Below are 27,088 nucleotides of genomic sequence, written 5' to 3'. Positions count from 1 at the left end.
CCTATGAAGAATTGTTACTAGAGCAGCTGAGAGGCTAAGATAGGGAGATCAAAGCCAGGATAGAGTGACTACATGTGAGTAATGGGACAGTCTGGATTATACAGTGAGGCATTGTTGCAAAAGATTTTTTAAAGTCTTTTAACAATATATTATGTGTTTTTGTTCAGATATTTAAAAACATCTATCCCAGAAGACAAATGTTTTTTCTTTTTCACACTTTTATTGAGACTTTAACAATGAATAACAATTTCTTCCTAGTGTTTTTTTAAGTTTCATCTTTGTATATATTTCCGTATATATTTATCAAAAATATCTAAAATCAAGGCAAATTAAATACAAAGGAAATACTCAAAGAATAACAGAGCAAACTAGTGAAGTCTAAGGAAGACATAAATTGTATAGTTTGCTTAAACGAAGAGATTAATATGGGTATACGACTTTTCAAAGTTAATGCTAAAAATACGAAGACTAATACTTCATATCTTTAATAAATTTAAAGAAAATAGCAACCATATTTAAGCTTTTCCAGTAAAAATGACCTTTAGAAATCAGTGCAAAATATAATAAATTTCCACATAAGGGAAACCTAAATTTATTTATTTATTTATTTAATTTTTTAAAGAAAATTATTCTTTTATTGAGGTAAGATACATGTATCTACAATATACCATTGTTAGAGTATACAATTTGACCATGAAGCTTCTAGGGCAGCTGAAATCCAAAGAACTGTAAGGGAAAGGTTAAAGAAACCATGGCAGGCTGGTTTCTGTTACAGAAGATACATTTGAGCATGACAAAAACACTGAAGGCCAAGTACTGGACCTTTCCCACCATCTGAGGGGAATAATCAAAGTACAATTTTGTCACAAAGACAGAAGCCATGTTTGGTACTTGCATTTGACTTTATGGTGTTACCTGTGAGAACTCGATAAATAGAAAATCCTACCTCAATAGCTCATGGGATAATAAAAGATCTGGTGTTGTATCTGATGCTCTCTAAAAAGTCACACCTTCCCTGGAGAGTCGGACTAACCATCGGCTTTGGCCCATATGATTGACAGATGGCTAGGTGTCACTTCTGTTAGAGCTAGAGTCTGCCATTTGTTTCCTTCGTAGACACGACCCAATCAAAGTAGATTTTGTTTGTTTTCTCACCACAGCAAGCATCCCCTTTCAGTACTCTGATTTCAGAAAACACTGGGCCTGAGATGTCCTTAGTAAGGCCAAGGGCTAGGGTGGCTTTCGGGTTTCAGGCGAGTCTGCAGTGGACCTGGGACTGCTTGGCAATGCTGCACTTCTCAGTCAGAACCTTGAAGAGGTTCAGTTTTTAAACAAACCAGCCCACTGACTTCTGTAAGCCCTAGTCTTGAGGGTTCCCTCCCCCACCCACTTCTAAAATCAGCCTTCTGTCTTTGTGATAGAATAATTTATTACTAACAAGTCTAAATCTCTTTGACTTAGGCAATGCTCCTTTTAACATCCTTTGATGTGATGAGCATTGCTATGTTATTCTTGAATATTTTCAAAGTCCAATTTTCTAATTGGATTTACTAGGTTATAAAAATAGTAAATAAATGAATACAAAGAGACATGAATATCGTTGAGAGACATACTGGGAGTGATCCATGGGGACCTGAGAGGGGAAAATGAGGGTGGATATGATCATATTTCATTGTAGGCATGTATGAAATTCTCAAAAAATAAGTTATAAAATATATTTTGGGCCATTGAAAAGTTATGCATTTTAACTCTAATTAAAATGTATTAAGTTACAGACACTTGGAAGATCAAACAAGGTTTGCCTCTGCTTCTACTATGAATGTAATTATATTGAATTAATTTTGTGAGATATTGATTATGTAACTAAATTCTTTAAAATATTTACATATACCTTTTTAAACTTACTAAGCGTACTTCATAATATTTTGAATAGAAAGAATTGTTGCTGTAAGAACTCAGAAATGCAATTATCTCACATCCTAGAATTTAAAGAAAGAAAATAGATAAATTATAGTCTGTTAAACAGGCTTTTGGCTTGAAGAAATTAAGGATTTTGTTCTGTATATTATAATAGGGAAAACTGAGGACTTTGAATGTGCAAGAGGATGTACCATTTGAAAAGTCACCAAAAATAAATGAACACATGGATCAAACCTAGCTACTAGTGCCACCCAACTTCTATCAAATCATTAATGACACAAAATAAAAAGCCCTGCACCTCTGAACTCAAGACAACGGAGTTCCACAGAGTGTAGGAGGCTATTCCTCAGAGGCTAAGGGAAAAGAAGGAACTGCTAGACCCTCCATTGTGAAAGACAGTAGTTTGTTTTCTCCCTGCTTGAGAATGACTCAGTGGAAAAAAATGAGACTCACAATTCATATTCATATCTGCTTGATGATTTCTTTCAACCTAAAAAATAATTCAGCACAAATTCCCAAAATAAATAAAGGCAGAAAACAGCTGATACTTAAAAAAATATGAACACCAATTTACACACAAATTATATGCCTTTCAATATTAATAAAATACGAAATTAAGCAAAGTTATATTTTTTATACAATCAGGTTGGTCAAGGTTATAAAAAGAAAAACTTATTTTAGTAGGCAGCTAGTTTTGAATGGTTAAAATTCTGTGCTATGCAGCCACATTGGGGTAATAACAATCCCCATAACATGGGACCATGAATTTCATCTTGGTACCCAATTGGCAACATTCATCATGATATCTAACTGTCCTTGGCATTCAGCAATATTGTTATAATGGTAACTTCTTACTCTTGCTCAAATTCCATAGTTATTAATATCAAGGTCAATGAACTTCATACTCATAAATAGTGGGAAACTGTAAACTGGTTGCCTGTTTATTGAACCTTCTCTAGTAACATGTCAAGCTGTACTAAAATATTCACATTAATTAGCCAAATAATTCTATGACTCCATTGTAAAGAAATTGCATCAAACAGCATTCCATGCACAAATAAGTTAGAGAAAAAGTTATTTGATCATCATCATAATAATAATATAAAATATATAAAGCCAGGTGGGAAAATAATTTATACTGCACTTAAAGATGTTCCAGTAATAAGCATGGTGTTGCACACCTATAATCCTAGCAGTTTGGAAGCTGAGGCAGGATGATAATAATTTCAAAGCCAACTTGGTTTAAACAGTGAGGTCAAAACAAGCTTGGGTTATATTGCTGTGGGATGTTCTGTATGGCAAATGTGTTGTTCTGATTGGTTAATAAATAAAACACTGATTGGCCAGTAGTCAGGCAGGAAGTATAGGCAGGACAAAGAGAAGAGAATTGGGAAAAGTGGAAGGCTGAGGCAGAGAAACCTGCCAGCCGCTGCCATGACAAGCGAGATATAAGGTACCAGTAAGCCACAAACCACGTGGCAACTTATAGACTAATAGATATGGGTTAATTTAAGATATAAGAACTAGATAACAAGAAACCTGCCACGGCCATGCAGTTTATAAGTAATATAAGCATCTGAGTGATTATTTTATATGTGGATTGTGGGACTGCGGGGGCTTGGTGGGACCTGGAGAGAAGCTCTCCAGCTACATATATAGTGAGACCCTGTCTCAAAAATAAATCCAGACAAACAAGCAGAAAAAAAACATCAATGAGATAGGAGATGTTGGGAAATACATTCAGGGAAATGGGTGGATATTTAAAAACCATAAACAATATACTATGCATTACATATAAACCAAGATTTGCATCACTATTGTGTTATTCAGAACTCTATTAATATCACAGCCACTTAAGGTAATGAACTTGTACAGAAAGTTTTGTCTCACAGTTTTGGATGTGGCAGTCTGTGATAGAATAGCCCCATTGCTTTGGTGCATCCCACTGGGAGCATTTGAAAGAAAAAAATCATTCACTGCACGGCTGTCAAACAATAGCTGGAAAGGCACTAAGGCTCTAAGACACTGTCTATGTCCCTTTTCACAATGACCTGAAGGCCAAACATCAGTGCCCACATTTAAAGGTCCATCATCTTTCAATGGTTTTTCTCTGGTGAGCAAGGTGGTTTTTTTTTTGTTTGTTTGTTTTTTTTTTTTTTGTTTGTTTTGTTTTTTTTTTTTTTTTTTTTTTTTTTTTTGAGACAGGGTTTCTCTGTGTAGCTTTGCGCCTTTCCTGGAACTTACTCTGTAGCCCTGGCTGGCTTCGAACTCACAGAGATCCGCCTACCTCTGCCTCTTGAGTGCTGGGATTAAGGGTGTGCGCCACCACCACCAGTCGCTGGTGAGCAAGTTTTAAACATACAGACATTGGAAGGATGTTTAAGATAAAGATCCCAAAGGTATAGGTTTCACTAGTCATTAAGATATCATCTGAGGATATTGGTTAAATATATTAGAACTTGCGGTGGTTAACTTGAAGAGGAAGTATTCAAAGTAATTTTAAAGTTAAATTTTAATTTCCCTGAATTTTAGAAAGAAAATGTATATTGCTTATATTATTAAAACAAATGAAAGTATATTTCAGTTAGATATTTGCTATAAAATGGGCTCAAATATTTTAAAAATGTCAATTAGCTCTCTATTTTAGTATACACTAGTATTTGTTTTAATATGTATTATATGCCAAGAACTGAAATAAGTGAAATGAGGTAGGCACACTGACATATTTAATATGTTTAAATGGTGGTTAAAGTCTTACCAGCAGATCCTGTATTATGAATCAAAAGTCAAAGGGTTAGTCAGTTTCAGGGACTACTAAGTACAGAATTACATCTTAATTTTAGAACAGATATCTTAATTTTCTTCTTGTCAACAAACTTGACTAAGCATGAGAAATAGAGATACTCTTTCCAGATGCTAATAATCATTTTGTCCTTTATGTGTAAGACAGGGACACTCAGTTATTTAAATTTCATTTAGCTTTTGTCTCTAGAGGCCTAACTGTTAGATCGAAGTATTCATAGGTTTTCAGGTCAATTAGGACAAAACTAAGAAGAGAAAGACATGAATATCCACTGGTATAGATAGTCAAACTTGATACATTTCCATATATGTCAATATCGGTGTTTTGTAAAAATATGCAGTTTATTGAAATGATTAAGTCAAATCTAAGGGGAAGGAATTAAGAAGGTTGCATCTCAATAGGAAGAAATAGAGTAAGTCAGAATCACTGGGACCATATGGGTGGCCATGGTAAAGGGTTATTAAAAGACAGAGCTTGTAGCCACAGTGGGCTGCTAAAACAAAGGGCTATTAAAACAAAGATTTTGAAGCTACTTAGAATAATGAAAGTTCCTTAATTTTTAAATGTTATTTATAAAACTTCAATATTATTTTTCATACTGTAATAAGAAATGCAAATTTTTACAAGTAAAAATGAACATGATATAAATCTATTTATAATGTCGAACAAATGTTAGCAGAAATGTAAAGAACAGTGAAATTCCAACTTCTACAACATGAGGCACCCAAGTTGCCATTCACTAGTAAATGAAACATAATATTATTGACTACTCAGGCATGTCATTTATAAATGGTGACCCCCAAAAGATACTAAAGCTTGTTTGACTACTCAAAACTATACTGACTGATAATCTAAAAATAAAGATATGATCAAGGGTAAAAATTGAATTAATTCCACTTCATGGTAGCAAGAGTAACATTTGACTGTATCTTTGTAACAAGTGAAGTTCTTAAGTTTGCCATTAGTTCTGTCTCTAAAATTAAATCCCAAACTACATCTTGGATATATTTAATTCTAAATTTTCTCACATATAAACTTAACATTTTTATATGATTTAATGGATTTTTAATTTCATAGTTTTAAAAATTATCTCGGCATATATTATGCTGAAAAATATCAAAATGAGAAACTACTTTTTATACCTTTTTATTAGAAATAAAACTTCACTAAAATTCCAACTGTGCTATTCTGTAATAAAGAACTGGCATTGGAAAAAACAAAAATGTTAATGTCTATGAAGAATTTATGTAAATGCAACATGAGATCTCTATTAACACCATAGTGTAGACACCTGTCAAATTTTAATGCAAAACCCTTCCTTATCTTTTTATTATATTATGACTAAATCACTTGAAAGCTTAGTTATTCATTTCAAAACATGCATCTGTTAAACAGGAACTTTTTTATTAATTACATTTATTCATTTATTTTACATCCAACCACAGTTTCCCATCCCTCATCTCCTCCCATTCGGTGTCCCCACCTTCCCTGGCAATCCACTCCTTCTCTGTGTCCATTCAGAAAGGGAGAGGTCTCCAATGGGTGTCAACAAAGCATGGCATATCAAGTTGGGCTAGGACTAAGCTCCTCCCCTTGTGTTAAGGCTGGGCAAGGCAGCCCAATATGAGGAATAGGTTCCTAGAAGCTAGCCAAAGTGTTAGGGACAGGCCTGCTTCTACCAGTATAAGTCCCATAAGAAGATCAAACTACACGACTGTCACACATATGTAGAAGGCCTAGGTTGGTCCCATGCAGGCCTAGCTAGAGTCCACAGTCTGTGAGCTCCTATGAGCCCAGTATTAGTATTTTAATGACATATAATTTGATGCTATAAAGAATATACAAGTAATTACAAATATAAAAAATTACTTTTTTTCTCATTTTTCATAGCTTTTATAATAGTGTTAGAACAATGATTATTCTCATAAGAAATGCAGTATGGTTTTTGACTTGATGGGTGATGTTGTTCTGCATGCTGTGAATATGTGTTGAACTGATTGGTTGATAAATAAAGCTGTTTGGTCAATGGTGAGGCAAAATAAGATTAGGCAGGACATTCTAACTAGAAAAAATAAAGAAAGACAGAGAGAAGAGACACTGCTAGCCACCGTCAGGAGAAGCAAGATGTAAAGTACCAGTAAGCCACAAGCCATGTGGCAAAGTACAGATTTATAGAAATGGGTTAATTTAAGATGTGGGAGCTAGCTAGTGAGAAGTTTGAGCCATTAGGCCATATCGTTTGTAAATAATATAAGCCTCTGTGTGTTTATTGGGTCTGAGCTGCTGTGGGACCAGCGGGTGAGAGAGATTTGTCCTGATCACAGGCCAGGTGGGACACAGGAAAACTTCTAGCTACATTGACTTAATGAATGAGTTATTTATTTATTTTTAATTAAATGGGGATTTATTTTTTAACACTCAGTTTCTTTTGTTTCATGTTTCTGCTCCTCTATTTGGGGGACAATGTGTGAGCCTCAAGCCAGATCCACCCACCTGTTTTTTTTTGTTGTGTTTTTTTTTAACACAGTCTTTTTTTTTCTTGTCTTTTGTTTCTGCATCATTTTATCTCACTGTTTTGTTGTTGTTTGTTTGTTTTGTTTTTGGAAAGTATTTGCCAAGTTCATCTACATGACAGGTTGAACTTTTTATATTAGTACCAGGTTAACACTTCTGTTCCACAGATACCTTTTGAGGGGTACTCTGATTACTGTCAATATGGTTTTCTTTTCTCTGGCATAACTTCTGTGTGAGAGACTTTTTGCTGTGTCATCAGGTACATGGTCCCCTTCCTACTTTCTTTTTCATTATTTCAATTGTACCATTTTGCTATTGTCAACTATACAAATCTGGGCAAGTCAACATACTTTTAATGATCAAGTTTCTTTATAAACTAGAGGTAATGGTATTATTTTATGAATTTCTTATGAAGAGTGAATTATTGTTTAAAATTCATTGAGAATAATATTTGAAACATTAAAAACATAATTAAGTTAATCTCTTACTTTTGAATAATTATTTTCTTCTTTAAGCATCTTTGACTAAGATTGTTGATAACCAGCAAAGAGGGTACATTATCACTTTCTTATTTCTCTTTTGATTGTTATTCAAGTATTTTTTAATAAAACACTACCCACAAGGATGATACTTCATGGTCTTTCACCGATTTTCATTGCTTGAGGTGTTTGTCTAACAATAGTGAACCTTTTTCTATGGGCACAATCTTTTTTACTTTTGTGTGTGTGTGTGTGTGTGTGTGTGTGTGTGTGTATGTCTGAATGCATATGTGTTTGTATATATATGTGTGTGTGTATGTCTGAATACATATGTGTTTGCATATATATATATATGTGTGTGTGTGTGTGTGTGTGTGTGTGTGTGTGTGTGTGTGGTGTACAGGTGTATATAAACATTGATAAGGGTGCACATGTATATGCAGGTACAGAGGTACATGTATGCTCATGTGTTTGGATGCAAGTAGACACCCTTGGGTGTTATTTCTCAGAAGTAAAACTCTTTCCTTTTATAGTTTTTATATTATATTTAATTTGCTTATTTTGTGTCGATATGCATGTGTGATGTATAACATAGGACGTTTGTGGAGGTAGAGGACAATTGTTGGGAGTTTTTCTTTCTTTCTAGTGTGTGAGTCCTGAATTTCAAATTTGAGTACATTGGCCTGGTGGTAAGCACATTTATCAGCTAAGCTATATTTCTAGTTTCAGCCATATACCTAACTTTTGAGTGAAGGTATCTCACCGGTTTGGAACATGGCAGGTAGGTTAGGCTGACTAGCAAGGGACAACCAATGATCCAAATATCTCTACATTCCCAGAGCTGGTAGTTTCTGCTTATGCTTTCAAGATAAGAGCTTTACTGACTGTACTGTCTCCTTCGTCTGACAATCTCTATCTGATGTATCAAATCAGAGGCAAGAATACAGTCTCTTTGTAGATTAAAACAAGGTCTATTTCTGTTACTTTCCTAATACATGATCAGCAGATTGGTGAGGAAGGAAGTTATGGCAATGAAAATTTTAATGTCAAATGAAGAAGAGGATTACATATCAGTATAAGGAAAATTGGGGGACTGTTTTATTCTGCTTAAACATAAAATGATTTACTAAAACAGAAGTGCATAAAATTTATAATGCTGTGAAAGTAATGATCAAGACTATGGTAGAAGTTTGTTTGCATTTTTAGCAGTGTTGGGTAACAAACCCAGAGCCTTATGTTTGCTAGACAAGTGTGTTCAAAGGAGCTACACATCCAGCCTTGGTCTTTTCTCAGTAAGAACATAAACTATTAAGTTATTGCACCAAAGACACTGTTACTTTAGTCATCAAACATGGCTAAATTGGAGAAGTACTTTGTTTTCGTGATGATCATCTAGAGTTAAGGATAAGGATCCCATGGAAAGATAAACCTGAAGGAGGTTTTCATAAGGGATTTAATGGAAGCAAATTATTTGTTAAAATGACAGTATTTAAAGGACGGTTTATTGTAATTAAGCAACTTAGCCAGAGAATCAGAGTGTATCTAAAAAAATCAACTCTTCTGTGCATAGGTCATTAAAGATCAGTTTCTGAACATATGAACTTTCTGAAATGCTCTCTAATACCAAGGCTCTGGGATTGAATTGTAGTTCATGGAACTTGCACAGAAACATTAACTATGTCACTTATAGATATGATATGTAAAGCTCCTCATGAAAAAATGTATCTTTCCCAACTGTGGCATGAATGAATGATGGCATCCATGTCAACTTTGGAAGATATATTGATGGTGCCTGAGCCTCTGTGTGTCTCTGTCTGTGATGAAAAGTTTGACAGAGCACCTGTGTCTTATTTCGCAAACACAATGTAAAATTCTTTGTTTAGTCATGGACTTTTCAGTTTTATCTGCCTCAATTATGGATCACCATCTTGCCTGCATTAATACTCAAGATCCATTCCTATATCCTTTAATGTTGACAGGAATTAAAAATTTTCCAATATAATTATTTCAGTTCATCTGCTATTCTGATTTGTATGAATATCTAAAAATAAAGAACCAATTCAATTTAGCATGATAATCATATAATGCAACAGTAATTGAATGGTTTTGAGAAACTCAAAAGAGTATCAAACTTTATTATGAGTTTAGTAAAATGAAATAAACATGATAAAATGAATTTCATTCTAGGAAGGAAGAAGAGACTTTTGTAAAAAAAGAAACAATGCCCTTCTTGAATGCGATGCCTAATTACTTTGAAAGAAAGTCTCTTTTTTTTTTAGTAAAACATGTTAAAAACATATGTGTTAGTAAATTAATTTTAAATTTAACAACTCAGTAAGTACTCCTGTGTTAAGGACTGATCAAGGTCCTTTACCACATAGTCACAGCAACTATTTTTCATATCCATTGACCCTAAGGATAGACAACATAGATAATAATCACACAGACTATGGATTGACCAATAAGCATCTTCACAAATGCTCACTTGTCAACTGAAACTTTTCTTCATCAAAGATCAGAGTGAAAAGCTTACAGTCTCCTGAGAATCATTTTGTAACAGCAGTACCTGCAAGATGAACAGAAAGGCTGGGAGACAGAACAAGGAGATTTAAAGTCTTGGTTTGCCTCAGGAAAGAAACATGTGTCTCTGTGACACATTATACCATTCCTCATTGATTGTCTGTGGTCCATATGAAGATTATATCATGAAGATATCCACATAGGTATACTCATAAAAGAAGATAAACTCATGAGAAAGCAGACCTAGAGGTAGAAGTCACTAAGTTCATATTTAATAATGATAGATTTAACAGGTTTGGTTTTCAATGAAATTATTACCATCATTTCCCCTCCATATTTGTTAGACAGCGCTGATCATCTTGATGCATGCCATTTTACACTAGAGAATGAACTTGCAAACAATAAACTGTTTCTGCAACACACACACACACACACACACACACACACACACACACACACACACACACACTGTGATGGACATCAATCTCACGGCTTCTTAATGCCAGGCAAGTATTTCCTCCTTGACCTTTGCAATGCACTTTCGTGTTAACAGAATTGTAACTTAGTTCATAATGAAATTCTGACAGTTTCTAGATAATTTTCTATAACAAGCTTATATATAGTTTTATAGGCATGGTTATTTTTCTGTTGTAGGTGACTGATATGAAATCTTATTGTACTAGATACTTCTTATTCAGAAGAAATTGGTATAATGTTTGTTTTAAAACAGACAATGCCACCTAAACTTTTATTATTACACCATAGCTTAGAAAAGAATATGTTGATATTATTCAAAATAGATTTTAATATTCTGCTAGAGTTAAATTTTCTTACTCCAAGGCCATAAATACTTTTAAAAAATCTTGTTAAGCTGGGTGGTGGTGGCGCACACCTTTAATCCCAGCACTCGGGAGGCAGAGCCAGGTGGATCTCTGTGAGTTTGAGGCCAGCCTGGTCTACAGAGCGAGATCCAGGACAGGCTCCAAAACTACACATAGAAACCCTGTCTTGAAAAACCAAAAAAAAAAAAAAAATCTTGTCTGTCTAGCTAAATATTTTTTGTTTTGAATTACTATGCCCATACTTAGCTTTTTCACTAATGAAAATTCAATATAAATTTGAAAATGGCAATGTTTTATTAAAGATGCATGCATATGTAAATGTCCTTTTATGTTTTAACAAAATTATTGTGTAATTCTATTAATAATCATTAGCTTGTGTTTTTAAAAGGCATCATGACAATAAGCAAATTGGTAAGAAAGTAGGCAACAATGGTCTATGGCTACTGGACCTGTGACAGTGTTTATCTCTTTTCAGGTAGACAGAATTCAAATTGCCTTCATTAGCAGAGCAATATGCTGTGGAAAATGAGCAAGGCACTTATCAAGAGGCTCTTCATTTGCATATGTTTGCCACAAAACCAAGCAGCATATTCTCTAGCTGCTTAAGATCTGTGAGTGAGGGAGAAAACAACCCAGGGAAGTAAACCTGGGCATTCAAGAACTAGATTAAAGAACAGACAAAGTTTGTCAATAGAGATGTCAGAATTGTGCCTTGTGTTATCTGTGCTACAAAATGACAGTCTTATGGGTTGTTAGGAACGAGGATGTAACACTGCATGAATGCTTCTCACATCCACCAATCCCACAAGCAAAGCTGGAGGCTGCTCTTGTAATAAACGATCAATACTTCAGACTGACACCACCTGGTTGTTTGCTCTTGCCGCTTAAGACTCTGAATTTGAATTAAGCAGTAAATCGTTATGGAATTATATTTTCAACTGCCAATTAACATGCCCTTAATCCCTGGCAATTCTGAAACACTGTTATTTTGCACAGTTTTTCCTTCAAGATTCTTCCCAGAGCAAAAAATTCTTACTTGACTGGTAAATATATTTTTCTCAAAATGAATGACCAGATATCAGATTGTTTAAGATTGCAGCTGGATGCTTACATCAAAAGAATATTTTAATTACACTTTAAGTCACAATCCACAGTATAAATTAAGAAAAGTAGGTTGTATTCTTAAAACCATTTGGTCAAACATGTCTTGACCTAGCTGTAAGTATTAGGTCATGTTACATTTAAGATTTTTTTTCACTGACACATTTCTTGGAAAACTTTTTAAATCAAATGAAACACATAAGCATTCATAGTACTGGTCCCACTCAAATTAGTGTAAACATTTTCCTTTCCTACATAATCAAATCCTCATTTGTTTTTGTCAGTAAACTTGTTTATTTATAAATGTTCTGTCGGATACCTAGTGGAGCAGAGAACTAAAGTTTAATACTGCTTTTATTGAGGATTATAGTAATTTAAGAGAAAATATAGACAGATTGAAAGATATAATATTTATGCAATATTTAGATAATTTAAATTTATGAGGCCACAAAGCTAAATAAATGCAACTGCAACATTCAACTACGTCTGCCAATGTTTTAGTATTAGTAATGGAATGTTATAAAAAAGTTAAATATATTCTAAACACAGCCTACATGGAAAATACTTCTACTTCCAGGGTTCATAGCCTACTACATAAATTACACAATATAGATTAAAACAAATTTGTTGCAGGCTATTTGAAACAATGATTAGTTAACCAACATTTAAACATAAATCTGTTTGACTATAAAGCTTTGTTTTTTTTATTCCTCTATAAAAAATTCTATGACATTCTCTCATTAGCTTCAGAAAACTTAGTAATAATGCAAGCCTAATTTAATATTATAAAATGCAGAACTATTAACTCCAAAGATCGAGTTAGTATCACAATTTTATTTGTGGAAAACATGTAGATTAATTTGTCCTATGAAACTGATGGTTAGTTTCAAATTTAGCCTTACCAAATTTACACTATTCATGACCTTACTAACCTCTATTTATCCTAAAAGAGCAAGGTAATTAACAAAATCCCTTCAGCTAAAAGTTCTTGTGAACTAACAAAACTTAATTCCATGACTAGGATTAACTCATCAAAGAGGGATTAAGAGTTTTATTAGCTGATTAGTTGCCATCAAAGTAAGACACATTGTAGTAGGACACCATTGACAAAAGTGAGAAGGGAAAGTCTTTAGGTGTGGATTATAGGAATGAAGGCTTTGACCCCTAAGGAGTCACAGGATTCTTAGGTCTGACAAAACTGATTTTTTAAAAAAATAATCTATAAATGACCATTTTTATACAAGGGGATTCCTACATTTAACAACATTAACTCATACTTGGATTGGATTTTCCAGCTCTTACACTGCTGTTGTGTATCAGAACATAATGATAGCAATAAGACAACTGACAGGATTTAAAAAATTGTAAGACGTTTGCTTATGAGACAATATAGATAGTATTAAGATAATTCAACACGTAGTCATGTCCTATCCCATTGAAATAGATGAAAGACAAAAGAGAAGGAGAAAAGGGCATAAATAAGAAGGGTGATGGTGATAATAGCACTGAAGATAATATAAAATATTCAGTGCAGTACACTGTATATGTCAAAAGTGTATTTCACATGGAAAAATGGACTAAGGTGTATATGATGAATATCTCATGATAAGCTATAAATTATTTTAAGAAGTAACGATTTACAAACACAATGTAATCAGTGTTTGCACTTATACCTATTCCTTCAAAGAACACATACATATGTATACAATGTAATAATTCTGATCGATTATTTCCCTAAAATATAAAAAGCCTTCAACACTGCTTTTATAATTTTATAAGTAATATATGGACTCTCTACCTTAAGTTTATAAATTAGAAAATTATTTAAGCATTCTAAAATAAAAGGGGGATCATTAATCTTCACAAGAAATGATGCACTTACCATCATGATTGGGATTTCCCAGTGTCCATGGCTCATCAGAATCAAAATGAGTATCTCCTCCAATTCCTGGTCCAGGGAAATAGGCATGTGCCAAAAATCCTCCCTCCCCATCAAAGGGGGAACTGTCTCCATGAAAACCAGATGCAAAAATGATGGTTATATCCACATCACGTTTGCCATTTTCTAGTTCACTGTAGGGAACTTCTTCAAATGTTAGTGGAGTTACATTCTGCCACACATCAAAGGCACGGCGGATTGCTCTCCTGGTCTCAGGGTCTCCAACTTTTGGAGTTACGTTCTTTATACTGAAAGTTGGAAAAGATAATGATCAGTGTGTCTTCTTGTATGTAATTTGAATTATTGCAATTTTTTCACTTTTTTAGTTCAGAATTATCAGAGAAAATGGCTGTATTATACAGAAATAGAATTTATTCATGTTTATTGACTTTATAGACACTGTTCATTACACTGGGTTATTTCATTATCATCAAGGGAGCATTCGTGTGCTAAGGCTATTAGGGAGAAGGTCTATGTAGGAGGCTAGTGGGAGGTAGGATGATAGATCAATCAGTTTGCCCAGTGTTCAAGCAGGTGCAGCAGCTTAGAGCTGAAATAAAAACCCCAATTTCCTTTTTATTTCCATCATTGCAGAGGTATATCACTGTAATTATCCAATCAAATAATATCTTTAGGCTTAGATCTGTTAGCACCAACTCAGCATGAAGTAAGTTTTATTTATTGTTTTTAAAACAAAGGCCCAGTTATTGTGGTCTCTGATATTCTGCTCTGATATTCTTAACTAAGTTTTTCCAGTAAACAAAACAAAACTAAATAAAATAGCAACTTACAACAAAGATTTACAAATTTTGTGAATTTAAATCAAAGCAGGAAAAAATAAAAATGTTACCTTGACATTATAAGTTTCACCCTGGTCTAACATTAATATAAATTGATGAAGCAAAATTAAAATTACTGTTTTTGATTCATTTAACACTAATCATATATATATATGTGATTTCCTGATAATTTCTTTAAAATACAGCATAAATGAAACTAATACATATATATATATATATATATATATATATATATAAAATTTTATGGTGCAGAATACAGTCACTCTATGCATTTTTAATTAACAGATGGATACTATAAGGTTCATAGGTTTCAAATCCTTTCAGTTAGTAATACTCTGCACAGAAGATTACACCAAGTGAAACCTTTGATTAAAAAATGCAATGATGTTCAATGTAATATAGCTTGCTATACAGACATCAAAGATAACCGGGAGAGCTGCAATTTACAATGATAGTGATGTAGCCAAGTTATGGCATCTAAGCTGAATGACATTCCTTATATAGGACTAAAATTTATTTTTATTTTTCAGATCTATTTCTCAATACTAGAAACATTTGAGATGTACTTTCTAATAGAAAAGTAACATTCTGATTATATACAAGTAAATTGCATGTAATCATTACAAATGCTCTAATAACAATAATGACCTTATTTGTGCATTAAGAGTGTGACAAACATATGCCTTATTTAATCCCACCAACAATACATGGAGATGAGTATTAATACCTACTTTACAAAAGTGTTACAATTTATATGAATTTAAAGGAAATCTTCTGAGGAGCTTTTTCCTAAACACTCTTGAGAGTCCATTGTCTTGGAGTCCATATACACCATACATCTAAAATTAAGCTTTCCTTTCCTTATAACATATAGTCCATACCTTATTTACAGTTTAGAATGCTGCTGAATATTATTTATTCTATATAAAAGGACTAAACACCAACAAGCAGCACAGGGTTGGAGGCAAGGAGTGATCCAGGAAGCCAGAGGTGGTAAAAGGCCATGAAGTGGAGATTTTCCAGCAGATTCCAAGAGCCACAAAGTAGCTGGTGTAGTTGGAGCAGTGAGAAAGGTAGAATCAAAGGGTTTTATTCATTTTATTTTGTTTTATTTTGTTTTCAGTTTTCTTAATTCTTCTCAGAACTGAGCTGAATGCTGAACTTTTAGAACAAATCTCTAGCATTTACTGTTGACAGAAACTTTTTTCTACATAGCATTAAAATCATTTGTATGCTTATTTTGCTCATAATTTTTAAATATTATATTTTTGTCAGTGCCTTCCCCTTCACTTTTTATATATTGTTTTGAGTGTAGGAAGAGCAAATAGAGCATTAGGAATGACTCTTGACATTGGACTTCTGCCATGAATAAATGATTCGAGCCACAATGAGGAATGTATCCTGTGGCAGAGAAAATGCGGAAATGGAAGATTTTAAGGACTTTTGCAAACCCCCAAATGGGAAATGGTGAAACAATGGATCAGGTGGTGCCAGTAGAGACAGGATGCAATTTTGAGGGTCCACACACAACTAAATTTAACACCAGTGGAAGGATGGATAGAAGCAACTGCTTTCTGCTTGCTCAGGGATGGTTGTTTTTCAGTTTGCGCTAGTCTTATCCTTCATTCAGCAGAGTGTCCTACATTATATTTTGAGAAAGAGGAAGTATCTACTTGGAGGCATCAAGGTCTTTGCAGCTTGTTAGATAGAACTCATTTCCCATCGTGAGGCAGAAGAGATGCATGCCAAGTGAAGGCATCATTCTTATTTTTTTGCAAATTAAATTACTAGTAGTCATTTATCCTCTTTATACACTGTGGGACTGCAAAAGTGCTAACGGCATGGGATTTGCAAGGATTTACTGCAGAACAGTACTTATCTAGATGCTAGACTATACTCCAAGGGAGCTTGTATACTTTTGTAACAAGACATAGGAAATTTAAAGAGCAAAAACAGTGATAATCTACGGTGACAACTGAGTGAGTAGGCAAATGAAAGATGCTAAATGTTGCTTTATTGACAGGATGGACCAAAGACACTTATCATTTAGTGTCTAGACAAAGTAATAGTCAGTAGGAGGCCAAACTAATTTTGTCCATTTAAAAAAGAGAGCTGGAGTGAGGTGTTATAAAATCAACATAAAAGAGAAGGTCATGAAATGAGAGAGGAGATAATATTCTATAGAAGGAAGATTCTAGAAAGGTGTAAGCATAGAAGCCCTCTAGCTGTATTTCCATTACAAATATGACTAGCCCTTATGGAAAATGTATAACAGGGGAATAATGATAGGGAAAATTATGTCACTAACTCACACAGAGGATCGAAAGGAACATGCTAAGAATGACGGTACTGGAGACACAGAGAACATGTTTTACTGTATATTTTGAGAGAACTGTGAGTGGAGATTAGTAATTCAATGTATAATGGAGAAATGAATTTTATTTCAAGTAAACGGTAACCTTAAATGATGTAAACAAGTGTCGTTACATTAGTAACACTTTTAGGTGAGTTATTACAGGCTACAAGAAGAAGAAAGTAATACGGACAATATAGACTAACACGCATTGTACATGCTAAAACTTGAAAAATGTCACTGTTTTTAGAAGCCATACACAGAGGCGCTTGCAAAAATAAGCTTCACCATGCTATATGTGATATTATTTATGAATAAATATCAACCATACATGTGTACTTCAGATCCATGTTGGGAGATTAATACAGGAGACTCAGAAAACAAGATGTCACTGAAGGATGTACTTCTTAATCACCATTTATATTACCTGATAAATGAAATAACAGTGGCACCGAGAGATCATGGTGTCATGATAGCAAAATAAAGTGGGTAGCCTTAAATTTTTAATATGTAATGCACAAATAACTAAATGTTAGCCATATGAAAAGGCAGTACTATAAAAAGAGGAATACTAACATTTTTGGCAACTGTAATGAAACTGATTTAACTGAAAAATCATTACTTGCATATTTCCTTTTATAGATAAAGAGAACAATCATTGAAAAATGAATTTTATTTGCCCAAGTGTTTATCTGGCTATTTTATGAAGAATCTCACCATGTTTTTCAAATTTTCTTTCTGATAATATTTGGAACTTTAATCTAAAAATCATACCCCAAACAAGACAACCTTAAACTGATTAAAGCAAAATGTGTATAATTTTTATTTATCAGAATAATTGGCACTGGGGTGACCTGGCATTATTAGCTATGAAGACGTAGGATTTCTACTCTTAACATCATTATGTACTGTGCCAGTTAATTTCATGATAATGACACATAGGAAGGTTGCTACTTTAATTTTTCTTATGGTGGTAAATTTTTTTCAAAGTTAGACTGCAGTTACACCTTTGATATTGGAGGTAAGAACAAAGATAAATGCCTTGGAATTGAATTAAGATAGAGAAACATTGTAATACTCTTTTCTCAAGATGATTACGGTTTGGGGAGGCTTAAATTATTTATGTGAGTGAAAGGCTTTCTCTGACATAAATTATCAATAATTATTCATTGTTTTCTAGGTTTATAGATAACTTCCTGGCTGTATTTTTTGTCTCACATAGTCTCTAGTCAAGAACTTTGTTATTGCATGATCTCCATATTGGAGAACATACAGTCAAAATAGAAAAAGCCAGCCACACAAAAACATTCAGAAACAGCTGAAACTCTGGAATTATCAAACCAGTTATTCAAAATAACTCACCAATATGTTAGAATCTTAATAGAAATGTAGCTAACAAAAATTATAAGGTGTGTGTGTGTGTGTGTGTGTGTGTGTGTGTGTGTGTGTGTGTGTGTGTGCTTTAGCCATGTAACAGACACTGTAAGAAATGAAGAAAGGGCAGGGCAGATATAAAACTGCATATGAAACAAATGAAGACTACCTCTGATATTCTCATTACGGCCAAGGAAAGAATCAGTGAATTGCAGGAACTTCCTCAACTGCAAGGTACAGCAAAGAAAAGATGAAATCGAGAATAGATAATCCAGGAACTCTGGGGAAATAGATGTAAAGATTACACTCAAAGGAAGAAGAGCAACTGTAATAATGTCTACGAATGTTTCAACATTAACAACAGAAACCAAATTACTGATCCATGAAACTCAGAGCACATGAAGGAGCAACCCCAACCATACCAGAATCATATCTGTAGAGGAGCAAAGCAAACAATTATAATTAGAGTTCTCTTTTTAAAAAATTCAAGAAGAAAGCAGTACAGAATGTTTAAAGTGTTCAGATAATAAATAATAAAACTACCAACCTAGAAATCAGCATCCAGTGAAATTAGCATTCAAAAGTGAAGTAGAAAAAATAACTTGTTCAAAGAAAAACTAAGAAATTCTTGTCAGTAGGCTTTTCTGACAAGAAATTTAAGACTTCTTCAGAGATAAGATCAGAAATTCAGATCTACATAAAGAAAGGAAAATTATTAGAGAAGGAATACACTTCTTTCTTAGATACCGCAAAGCAAACAAAGTAGGTGAAAACAATATTTAAGCCTGCAATAAAATGAAATGCTAATGAATTACTCTTTTGTATATAATATTTAGTATATATATATATATATATATATATACCATCTATATGAGAAAAAGTAGAAAATTCTGACATAGAGTAAAATATAAATAAGTAGTAAAGTAGTCATGTTTGTGGATAGGAAAACTCAATATGTTAAGGTTTTGGTTCTTTGTTACTTGATCAGTAGACATAATGCATTATTAATCAAAATCATATTCAATTATTTTATAGATATGAACAGATGGATTTTGATGTTGATGTTGAAATTTATGAAACTCAACATAATCAACATGATACTCAAAAAACATACGCAGGCAACTCAAACCACTAGATATTACAGTAATTTCAAGTTAGTAATTGAGATAGTACGATATTGATTGGATCAGACATATCAGGAATGGAAGTAAGGAATAAGCCCAGAGAGTGACTAATGCACACAAGTCAACTTCTGATCTAAGACAAATGAGGGAAAGGAATATAGTCTGAACAATGCAGATCTTCTCAGCAATATTGCTGGGGAAGAGGGGGTATACACACACAAACACACACACATCCACATATGCATCTACATGAGTGAATACAGTTGTAGTTAATGTGCACATCTTACATATTGTTTCAAAAGTAATTGAAAATAGAGTGGGGGATGTAGCTCAATTGGGAGTTTTTAGCTAGCATGGAGGAAGTCCTGGATTTGTTAATCATTACTATATAAACATGCACTGTGTTGCACTCCTGTAATTCCAGCACTCAGGAGGTAATGAACGATACCGAATGACTAGAAAATAAGTCAAAGGATCATATACATGTCCTTGGTTTTGATGGTATATTTTTCTTATTTATTTATTTACTTGACATCTCAACAGCAATTTTCCCTCCCTCCTCTCCCTAGTCCTTCCCCACCATCCCTCTGCCTTCACTCCCCATCATCTACTCCTCAAATTCTATTTAGAAAAGGGCAGGCCTCCCAAGGATATCCATAGCACATGGCATATCAAGTTGCAGTAAGACTCAAGTACCTCCTCTTGTATTAACTATGGGCAAAGAAACCCAGTATGAGGAATAGAGTCCTAAAAGCCAGCAAAAGAGTCAAAGTCCCTGCTCTCACACTTAGGAGTCCCACAAGAAGATCAAGCCACATAACTGTCACATATATGCAGAGGGACTAGGTGAGTCCCATGAAGGCTCACTGGTTGTCAGTTCAGTCTCTGTGAGCTCCTATGAGCCCAGGTTAGTTGATTCTGTGAGTTTTTGTCTGATGTCCTTGGACTCTTCTGACTCCTCAAATCCTTCCCCCCACTCTTTAGCAGGATTCCATGAGCTTGGCTCAATGTTTGACTGTGGGTCTCTGCATTTGTTTCAACCAGCTGCAAGATGAAGTTTCTAATGACAATTGGACTAGGCACCAATCTCACTCAGGATAAATACACAATAACAGCCAGGTCAATATTTCACCGCCAGAGCCCAGGCATCTCACTACAGTAAGCCATGATAGTATATTTTTAGACACTACATATAATAACAAAGAAAGGAAATTAGTTGGACATTATTAGAATTAAAACAACTGCTCTAAAACCAATCACAAAGACAATGGAAGTGTAGGCCACAAAACAAGAGAAGATGTTGAAGATACCACTGATTAAAGGCTTACTGAAGAAATGATGTCTCTTAAACAAGAAAGCCATCTAGTTATTAATCAGAAAATCTGAGGAGACACTTCACCAAAGTAGATATTCTGAGAGTATGCAAGTGCAGATGATGCTGAATATTATATTTCACTAAAGAAACCATCTAAGTACATTATCTCCATCTCCATGAACAATGAGAATTCTGCATCTGTGTCCTAGCTAGTTTTATGGCCACCTGACAAGCCAGATACATTTAGTAAGAGAGACTCTCAAATAAGAAAATGCCTCCTAAGATCCAGCTGTAAGGAAGCCTGTTAGGCATGTTCTCCATTAGCAATTTCTATGGGAAGGCCCAGCCCATTGTCCTTGGTGCCAACCCTGAGCTGTTAGGCCTGAGTTCTATAAGAAAGCAGTCTGAAGAAGGCAGAAGGAGCAAGCCAATAGGCCACACTCCTGTGTCCTCTGTGTCAGCTTCTGCATCCAGGTTCCCATTAGATTTGTGTTCCTTCACTTCCCTCAATGGACTAAGGATATGTAAGCCAAATAAATCATTTCCTCCTCAAGTTGCTTTTGGTGTTTCATCACAGCAACAGTAACCCTAACTAAGAAATGCTGTCAAATCAGTTACAGTTTCCAACCCTTAAACCTAATGTCAGAGAGATTATAGGCAAACAGAGTTTTCAGGTAACACTGGTGATGATTCGAAATGGAACATCGAGCCAATAAGAAAAGTTATATTGGCAGTTTTATAAAGAGCTCACCCCAGTTTTAATATACAATAAAAAATCACTCTCCTTGGTACTTATTCAAATTATCTAGAAATTTATATACACACAAAAAACTTGCACAAAAATGTTTATACTACCCACATTCCTGAGAAACCCTGAAAACAACTGAGATGGTTTCAATAGATGGCTAACTAAGTAAACTGTGATATCTTTACAATGGGTTATTATTGAGTAATAAAAACAAATGAGCTATCAAGTCACAAAAAAGATGTGAAGAATCCTTAGATGCATCTCAGTAAGGAGAAGTGAGTTGGAAAAGACATTATGCCAGACTACAACTAAAGGCCATACATAAAAATCCATGCTCACATTGATAATAACAAAATAAGTAATTGCCAGGGTTTTGGAGGGAAAAGAGATGAATAAATTGGTAGGACATGGGATTTTTAGGGCACTGAAAGTACTTGTATAATATTGTAGATATAGACACATGACATCATATACCAGCCAAATACATGGAACCAGACAGGGTGAATGGTAGTTCAAACCATTAAACCAAAGTTCCTCCATCAGGAATCAAAAATGATTCTGGATCATCAGATCTGCAAATGTACCACACTAAACACAATACTCCCAACAGCAGAAACTGTGCTGTTCAAGATTCATTGGTTTAAAATTGTTGTGAAAATGAAATCTTCCATTATTTAAGATGGCCATAATTTTAATTATTTTGAAATTGCTTAGAATTATGCTAGGCTTTATGAATAGAAATGTAGAGTATGAGTGACAGTAGTTTCAATGTTTCAAATTCATATTTTTAATGTTTATTACCTTTCTAAATACCTTCTCTGTCACTGTATGAGGCAAAGAATTGCTTTCAATCAGTCTTGTATGAAGTATATGAGTGCTTTTCAATCAGTCTCCAAAGTTCTCACTATGTACTACTTGATATGAAGTTCATTAGAGAAAGAAGGATAGCTCATTGGACAGCAGGCATTAATATTGCCCTTGCAAGGAAGATATAAACAGTATTCCATATTAATTTCTGGGAATAATATTCAACTTTCTTTTCCAAGGACAGATAGTGTAGTGGTATGAAATGTTTCTGAAGCAAAATGAATAACCCCATGAAAAGATTAAATGTCGGTGAATACTAACTTCATGGAAAGAGCCAAGTTTTTTTTGTCTTTATCTGAAGAGCAATTGACATAATTTACATAAAATAATTATCTAGTCTCATTCTATCTGGGAGGACAATATGAGATTATAAAGTAATTCTGAGCAATGTTTCTCCTCTAAATAATCAAAGTAAGTACAAATACCATATTCCAATTGTATATAGAAAAAACCCAAAACAAATCATTTTAGTGTTATCTTTAAACATTTCATTAAGGCCTATTTGTGAAAATAACAAGAATTATAAAATTCCTTTTCTACTCATATAATTTGATTGAAGTATTTCTTGGCATATCCTCTCCATAAAGTGTCTTTCATCTTCTAACCATTGGCTTAACAATTTCTTTCAAATATTCTTATGGGCCTTGGCTAAGAAGAGGCATTTCATTGAGAAGACTCCCTGGGTTTCTAGAATGCCTAGGACAATTCTGATGTTTTGAGGGTATGTCTTGTTTCTTCCTTTTCATATAGACATCACATTTATACAATTGTTTAACCTCGACATTGCTATGTATTCTCTAAGGAAGAACAGGGTCCTTGGGCTTTATTTGTTGTTATCTCCATGGGCTGAGCACTGTTCTTTGTCCATACTTGGAGTAGTAGTAGGTCAGTGGGTTAAAAAAAAAGCATAAAATTTTCCAATAAAGTAGTGGTAATCTTAGGTTGGATATAATTTTGCATCATTGAAGACAACAAAAAAAGGATGTCAAGTTCAATAATTACCACAGGAAATAAAACGCAAAATGTTAATAGTGCTACCACAGTTACTAACCATTTATTTCAAAAGCATTTTGTTTAAAAGGTAGACTTATAGATTATATTACTTGCTTATTTTTTTAGGCTATTAAATACTTGAAGAGAGTGCACCGAATTAGAACCCTCATCTAAAAGTCCCTCAGAATATTAACATCTTTTGGAAGTTGTGAGGCACAAGATACAAGAGACCAACAATGTCAAACAACATCTGCAAGGTCCCCTAAAATCCATTTTATTCTCTTCCTATTCCACTTGAAAAATCTCTAGGACAATATAACATCATTGATTACTTACATGTAGTCCATGTTCACAAAATAACATGTATCAAACAAAATGTCAAAGCAACAGAAATGAAACAAGGTTGGGGTAGGGCAGAGTGCTTGTACCTGTAAGTGATATGTTTGTGTTGCCACTTCTGGCCAGTTAGTGCGTAGCGCTTTCGACGAATGTTGAATTTGGAGCTGCCTCTTGTCTGGTCTGGTACACCACATCGAGGCTTCTTCATCCAGCTGAAAAAGAATGGGTATTTTTCAGAAATTCCTCTTAATGATTTCAAAAGGGAAACAGCAACCCACAAAGGGAAATGGTCCATGTTCAATGTTCTTACAATTTAAATCTAAATAGATGTCATACATTTTCAGAAAGAGTTAACACTTACTGTGTTACTATTCAAATTCTTTAGTGCATTTACTTCCTCCAATGTACTTTGAGATAACTGCACAAAAAGAAGTTACTTGAAATTTCTATATAGAATCCACTGTTGAAAAGTATGCAACCTTGAACAAATATTCACTTCCTCACGTTATCTATGAAATGACACTAAGGTATGCTAACATTCTGTGTGTTGTGTTTTTTATTTTCAGATTAATTTTCCATTATAATTTCTGAGTACAATATTCTATTATAATACCTTAGTATAATATTTGATAATATATAATTAAAATTATACTATTCCATGACAATATCTCAATATATTTCATTATAGCATCTCATTATAATACTGTTGGCAAAAGAAAATAATTCTACGGTCCTAATATTTTTTCCTCTGTGACAGGATTTCTCTGTGTAACAGCCCTCCCTAGCTATTCTGGAACTCACTCTGTAAACCAGGCTGGCCTCAAACTAACAGAGATTCACCTGCTTCAGCCTCCAGACTGCTGGGATTTAAGGCGTGCGCCACCACACCCATCTTGAATCCTACGATTTGATCAAAGACTTTCAGCACATTTTTGCATGGGATATGAGTTAACACTTTTGAAACATAATATTTCTAAATTTTATTTCATGTATATGGATGTTTTGCCTGAGTAGATGTCTCTGTGCTTTGTGTGTGCTTGGTGCCTGCAGGGTCAAAAGAGAGAGTTGGATCCCTTGGAACTGGAGTTACAGATGATTGTGTTCCACCATAAAGTTGCTGGGAATTGAACCCAGATCCTCTCAAAGAGCAGCAGTGCTCCTAGCTGCTGAACCATCCCTCCATCAGCTCCATAGATTTTTATATTCTCCGTCTAATGGCAGGTTTCACTATGGCAGAGTCCTTCTCCTCCAGCCTTGAGAGCAGTATATTGCTTGTTCATATGGTGCGAGCAATTTCCTATTTCTCCTTTACTTTCAATCATTATTCATTTTCCCAATGATAATCAAATTCAATAGTTATAAAGTATTTTTCCGAGTAAGCAGTTCAGCATCACCGAACGAAGCTCAGCCCTAAAAGGAACTGCTGTTTCCGTGTACTAACTTTACTGTGCAGTCATGTGTCGCCGTCGAACTTGCTTTCTAGGGCATGGCATTTGATCACTGTCATCTTTATCACCTACCCTTGAGTCTTGTTTAAGCAGAAAGTTGTTAAGGATTTTCAACAGTTTCCCTCACAATACATTTTTTTTTTCTGTTCTTTAGCCTCTTTACTATCAAGATCACACCCAATCTTCTTGTTGCTACATGAATCAGAAAGGATATGAAAATAATTTGGTTTTCTGTGTTTCACCACATATGTGAGTTTTTAAAATATTTTAAATGGATTTGAATTTAGAAATGGCTGCCTATGAATATGCACTATATAATCGGGTACTTTCATGTGCACTCAATATCCTGCCACCTGGAGGGTAGGCTAAAACGGGTTTGTGAATTCAAGGCCAGCAAAGTCAAAACCATTCCAGGACAGATGAAGAAACAGAACAACGCTGATCTCGAAATGTATGTATTTACTTGCTTATTTTTAGTGTGCTCTCCTATTGCTTTTGTTGCTGTTTCATTACAAAACTGATGCATGCTTACTCTAGAATGACTTCAAAATTAAAAAACGAAAACTTTCGTTACTGAAAGTGAATTAACTTTTTAGAAGTAGCTTGCTTATATTACCCATGTATGAGAATATTAACATACACCAATGCAATTACTTACATTACAATAAAGGTAACATCTTTAAGGTAAAGATTAAAAGTATATTATTATTATTATTATTATACTCAGAGTAATGGGGATATCACAGTCATCAGATATAACCAAGCGCATTCTAGTCTCAACAACATAGTTATGAGGAAAATCACTCCCTTTCCAAGTCAAATAGGATGCATTCTAACTCCTAACTCCTGGGAGGCCCCCCTAGGTTTCAAGATTAAACACTGTAGCAATGAGTATTTCGAGTCAATTTGACTTCTACTTTTATGTTCAGGAGAGCATTCCATTCAAATATCAGATCTTTCTAGTTCTTTCATAATAGATATTACAACAGCTATTGGTTCTCACATTTTTCATAAATATCCACCAGCTCAAAAATAACACACTTTACATAAATATGTAATGTACGTCTTCTCCAACCAAAACAGTGCCCATTAGCTTTAGTAAAATTCGGCTTTATAATTACATCAGTTTTTACACCCCAGACTGTGAATTCTAGGCAGTGCTCTGTCACTGAGTGATGGATAAAGGGTTCTGCAATGCTCCTGAGGTTAGTTTGGACATCCTCATCCCAAGCAATCTTGTAGCTTCAGCCTTTCCAATATCTGTGATTATGGTTCCGCACAGGCAGGTTTTGCTCAGCACAGTTGTGGTCCATGTATCTGGGACACTGCAGCAACGCTGCTGGAAACAGCACTGATCAGGGAGAGAAGGGACAGCCAGCTCGCACAGATGTAACTGGACACCCCATTAGTTTGGTGTACTTGGATCTACATTTACTGAGAGAAAAATTAGTTTCAAAAATATTTTGCAATAGGTTAGACATGCTTTCATCATGCAGACATTCCAAATTTTGATGAAATGGAAGAGTGATAGCTGCTGTTTAGAGCTGTCCCCAGATCTTTCTAGGAATACTCAAATATGCTTCTTTTATTATTTTAAACATTCATAGGC

At 34.3% G+C, this 27,088-nt stretch overlaps 1 protein-coding gene across 1 annotated transcript in view; it reads right to left on the bottom strand.

Moving 5' to 3' along the window:
• Mmp16 (matrix metallopeptidase 16) overlaps positions 1-27,088 on the bottom strand; it is a 260,706-nt gene that overhangs the window by 101,783 nt on the left and 131,835 nt on the right. Inside the window, exons 3-4 of the mRNA XM_052718656.1 lie at positions 24,121-24,243; positions 14,062-14,366 (exon numbers count right to left, since the gene is read on the bottom strand). Coding sequence (XP_052574616.1) covers positions 14,062-14,366; positions 24,121-24,243 — 428 coding nt within the window. The remainder of the gene's footprint in view (positions 1-14,061; positions 14,367-24,120; positions 24,244-27,088) is intronic.

This window comes from Peromyscus californicus, unplaced genomic scaffold, assembly GCF_007827085.1.
Source record: "Peromyscus californicus insignis strain IS unplaced genomic scaffold, ASM782708v3 Scaffold_5__1_contigs__length_169319896, whole genome shotgun sequence".
NCBI lineage: Eukaryota > Metazoa > Chordata > Mammalia > Rodentia > Cricetidae > Peromyscus > Peromyscus californicus.
Note: the sequence above shows the minus strand (reverse complement) of the source record. Positions and strands in the feature narration are given on the sequence as shown.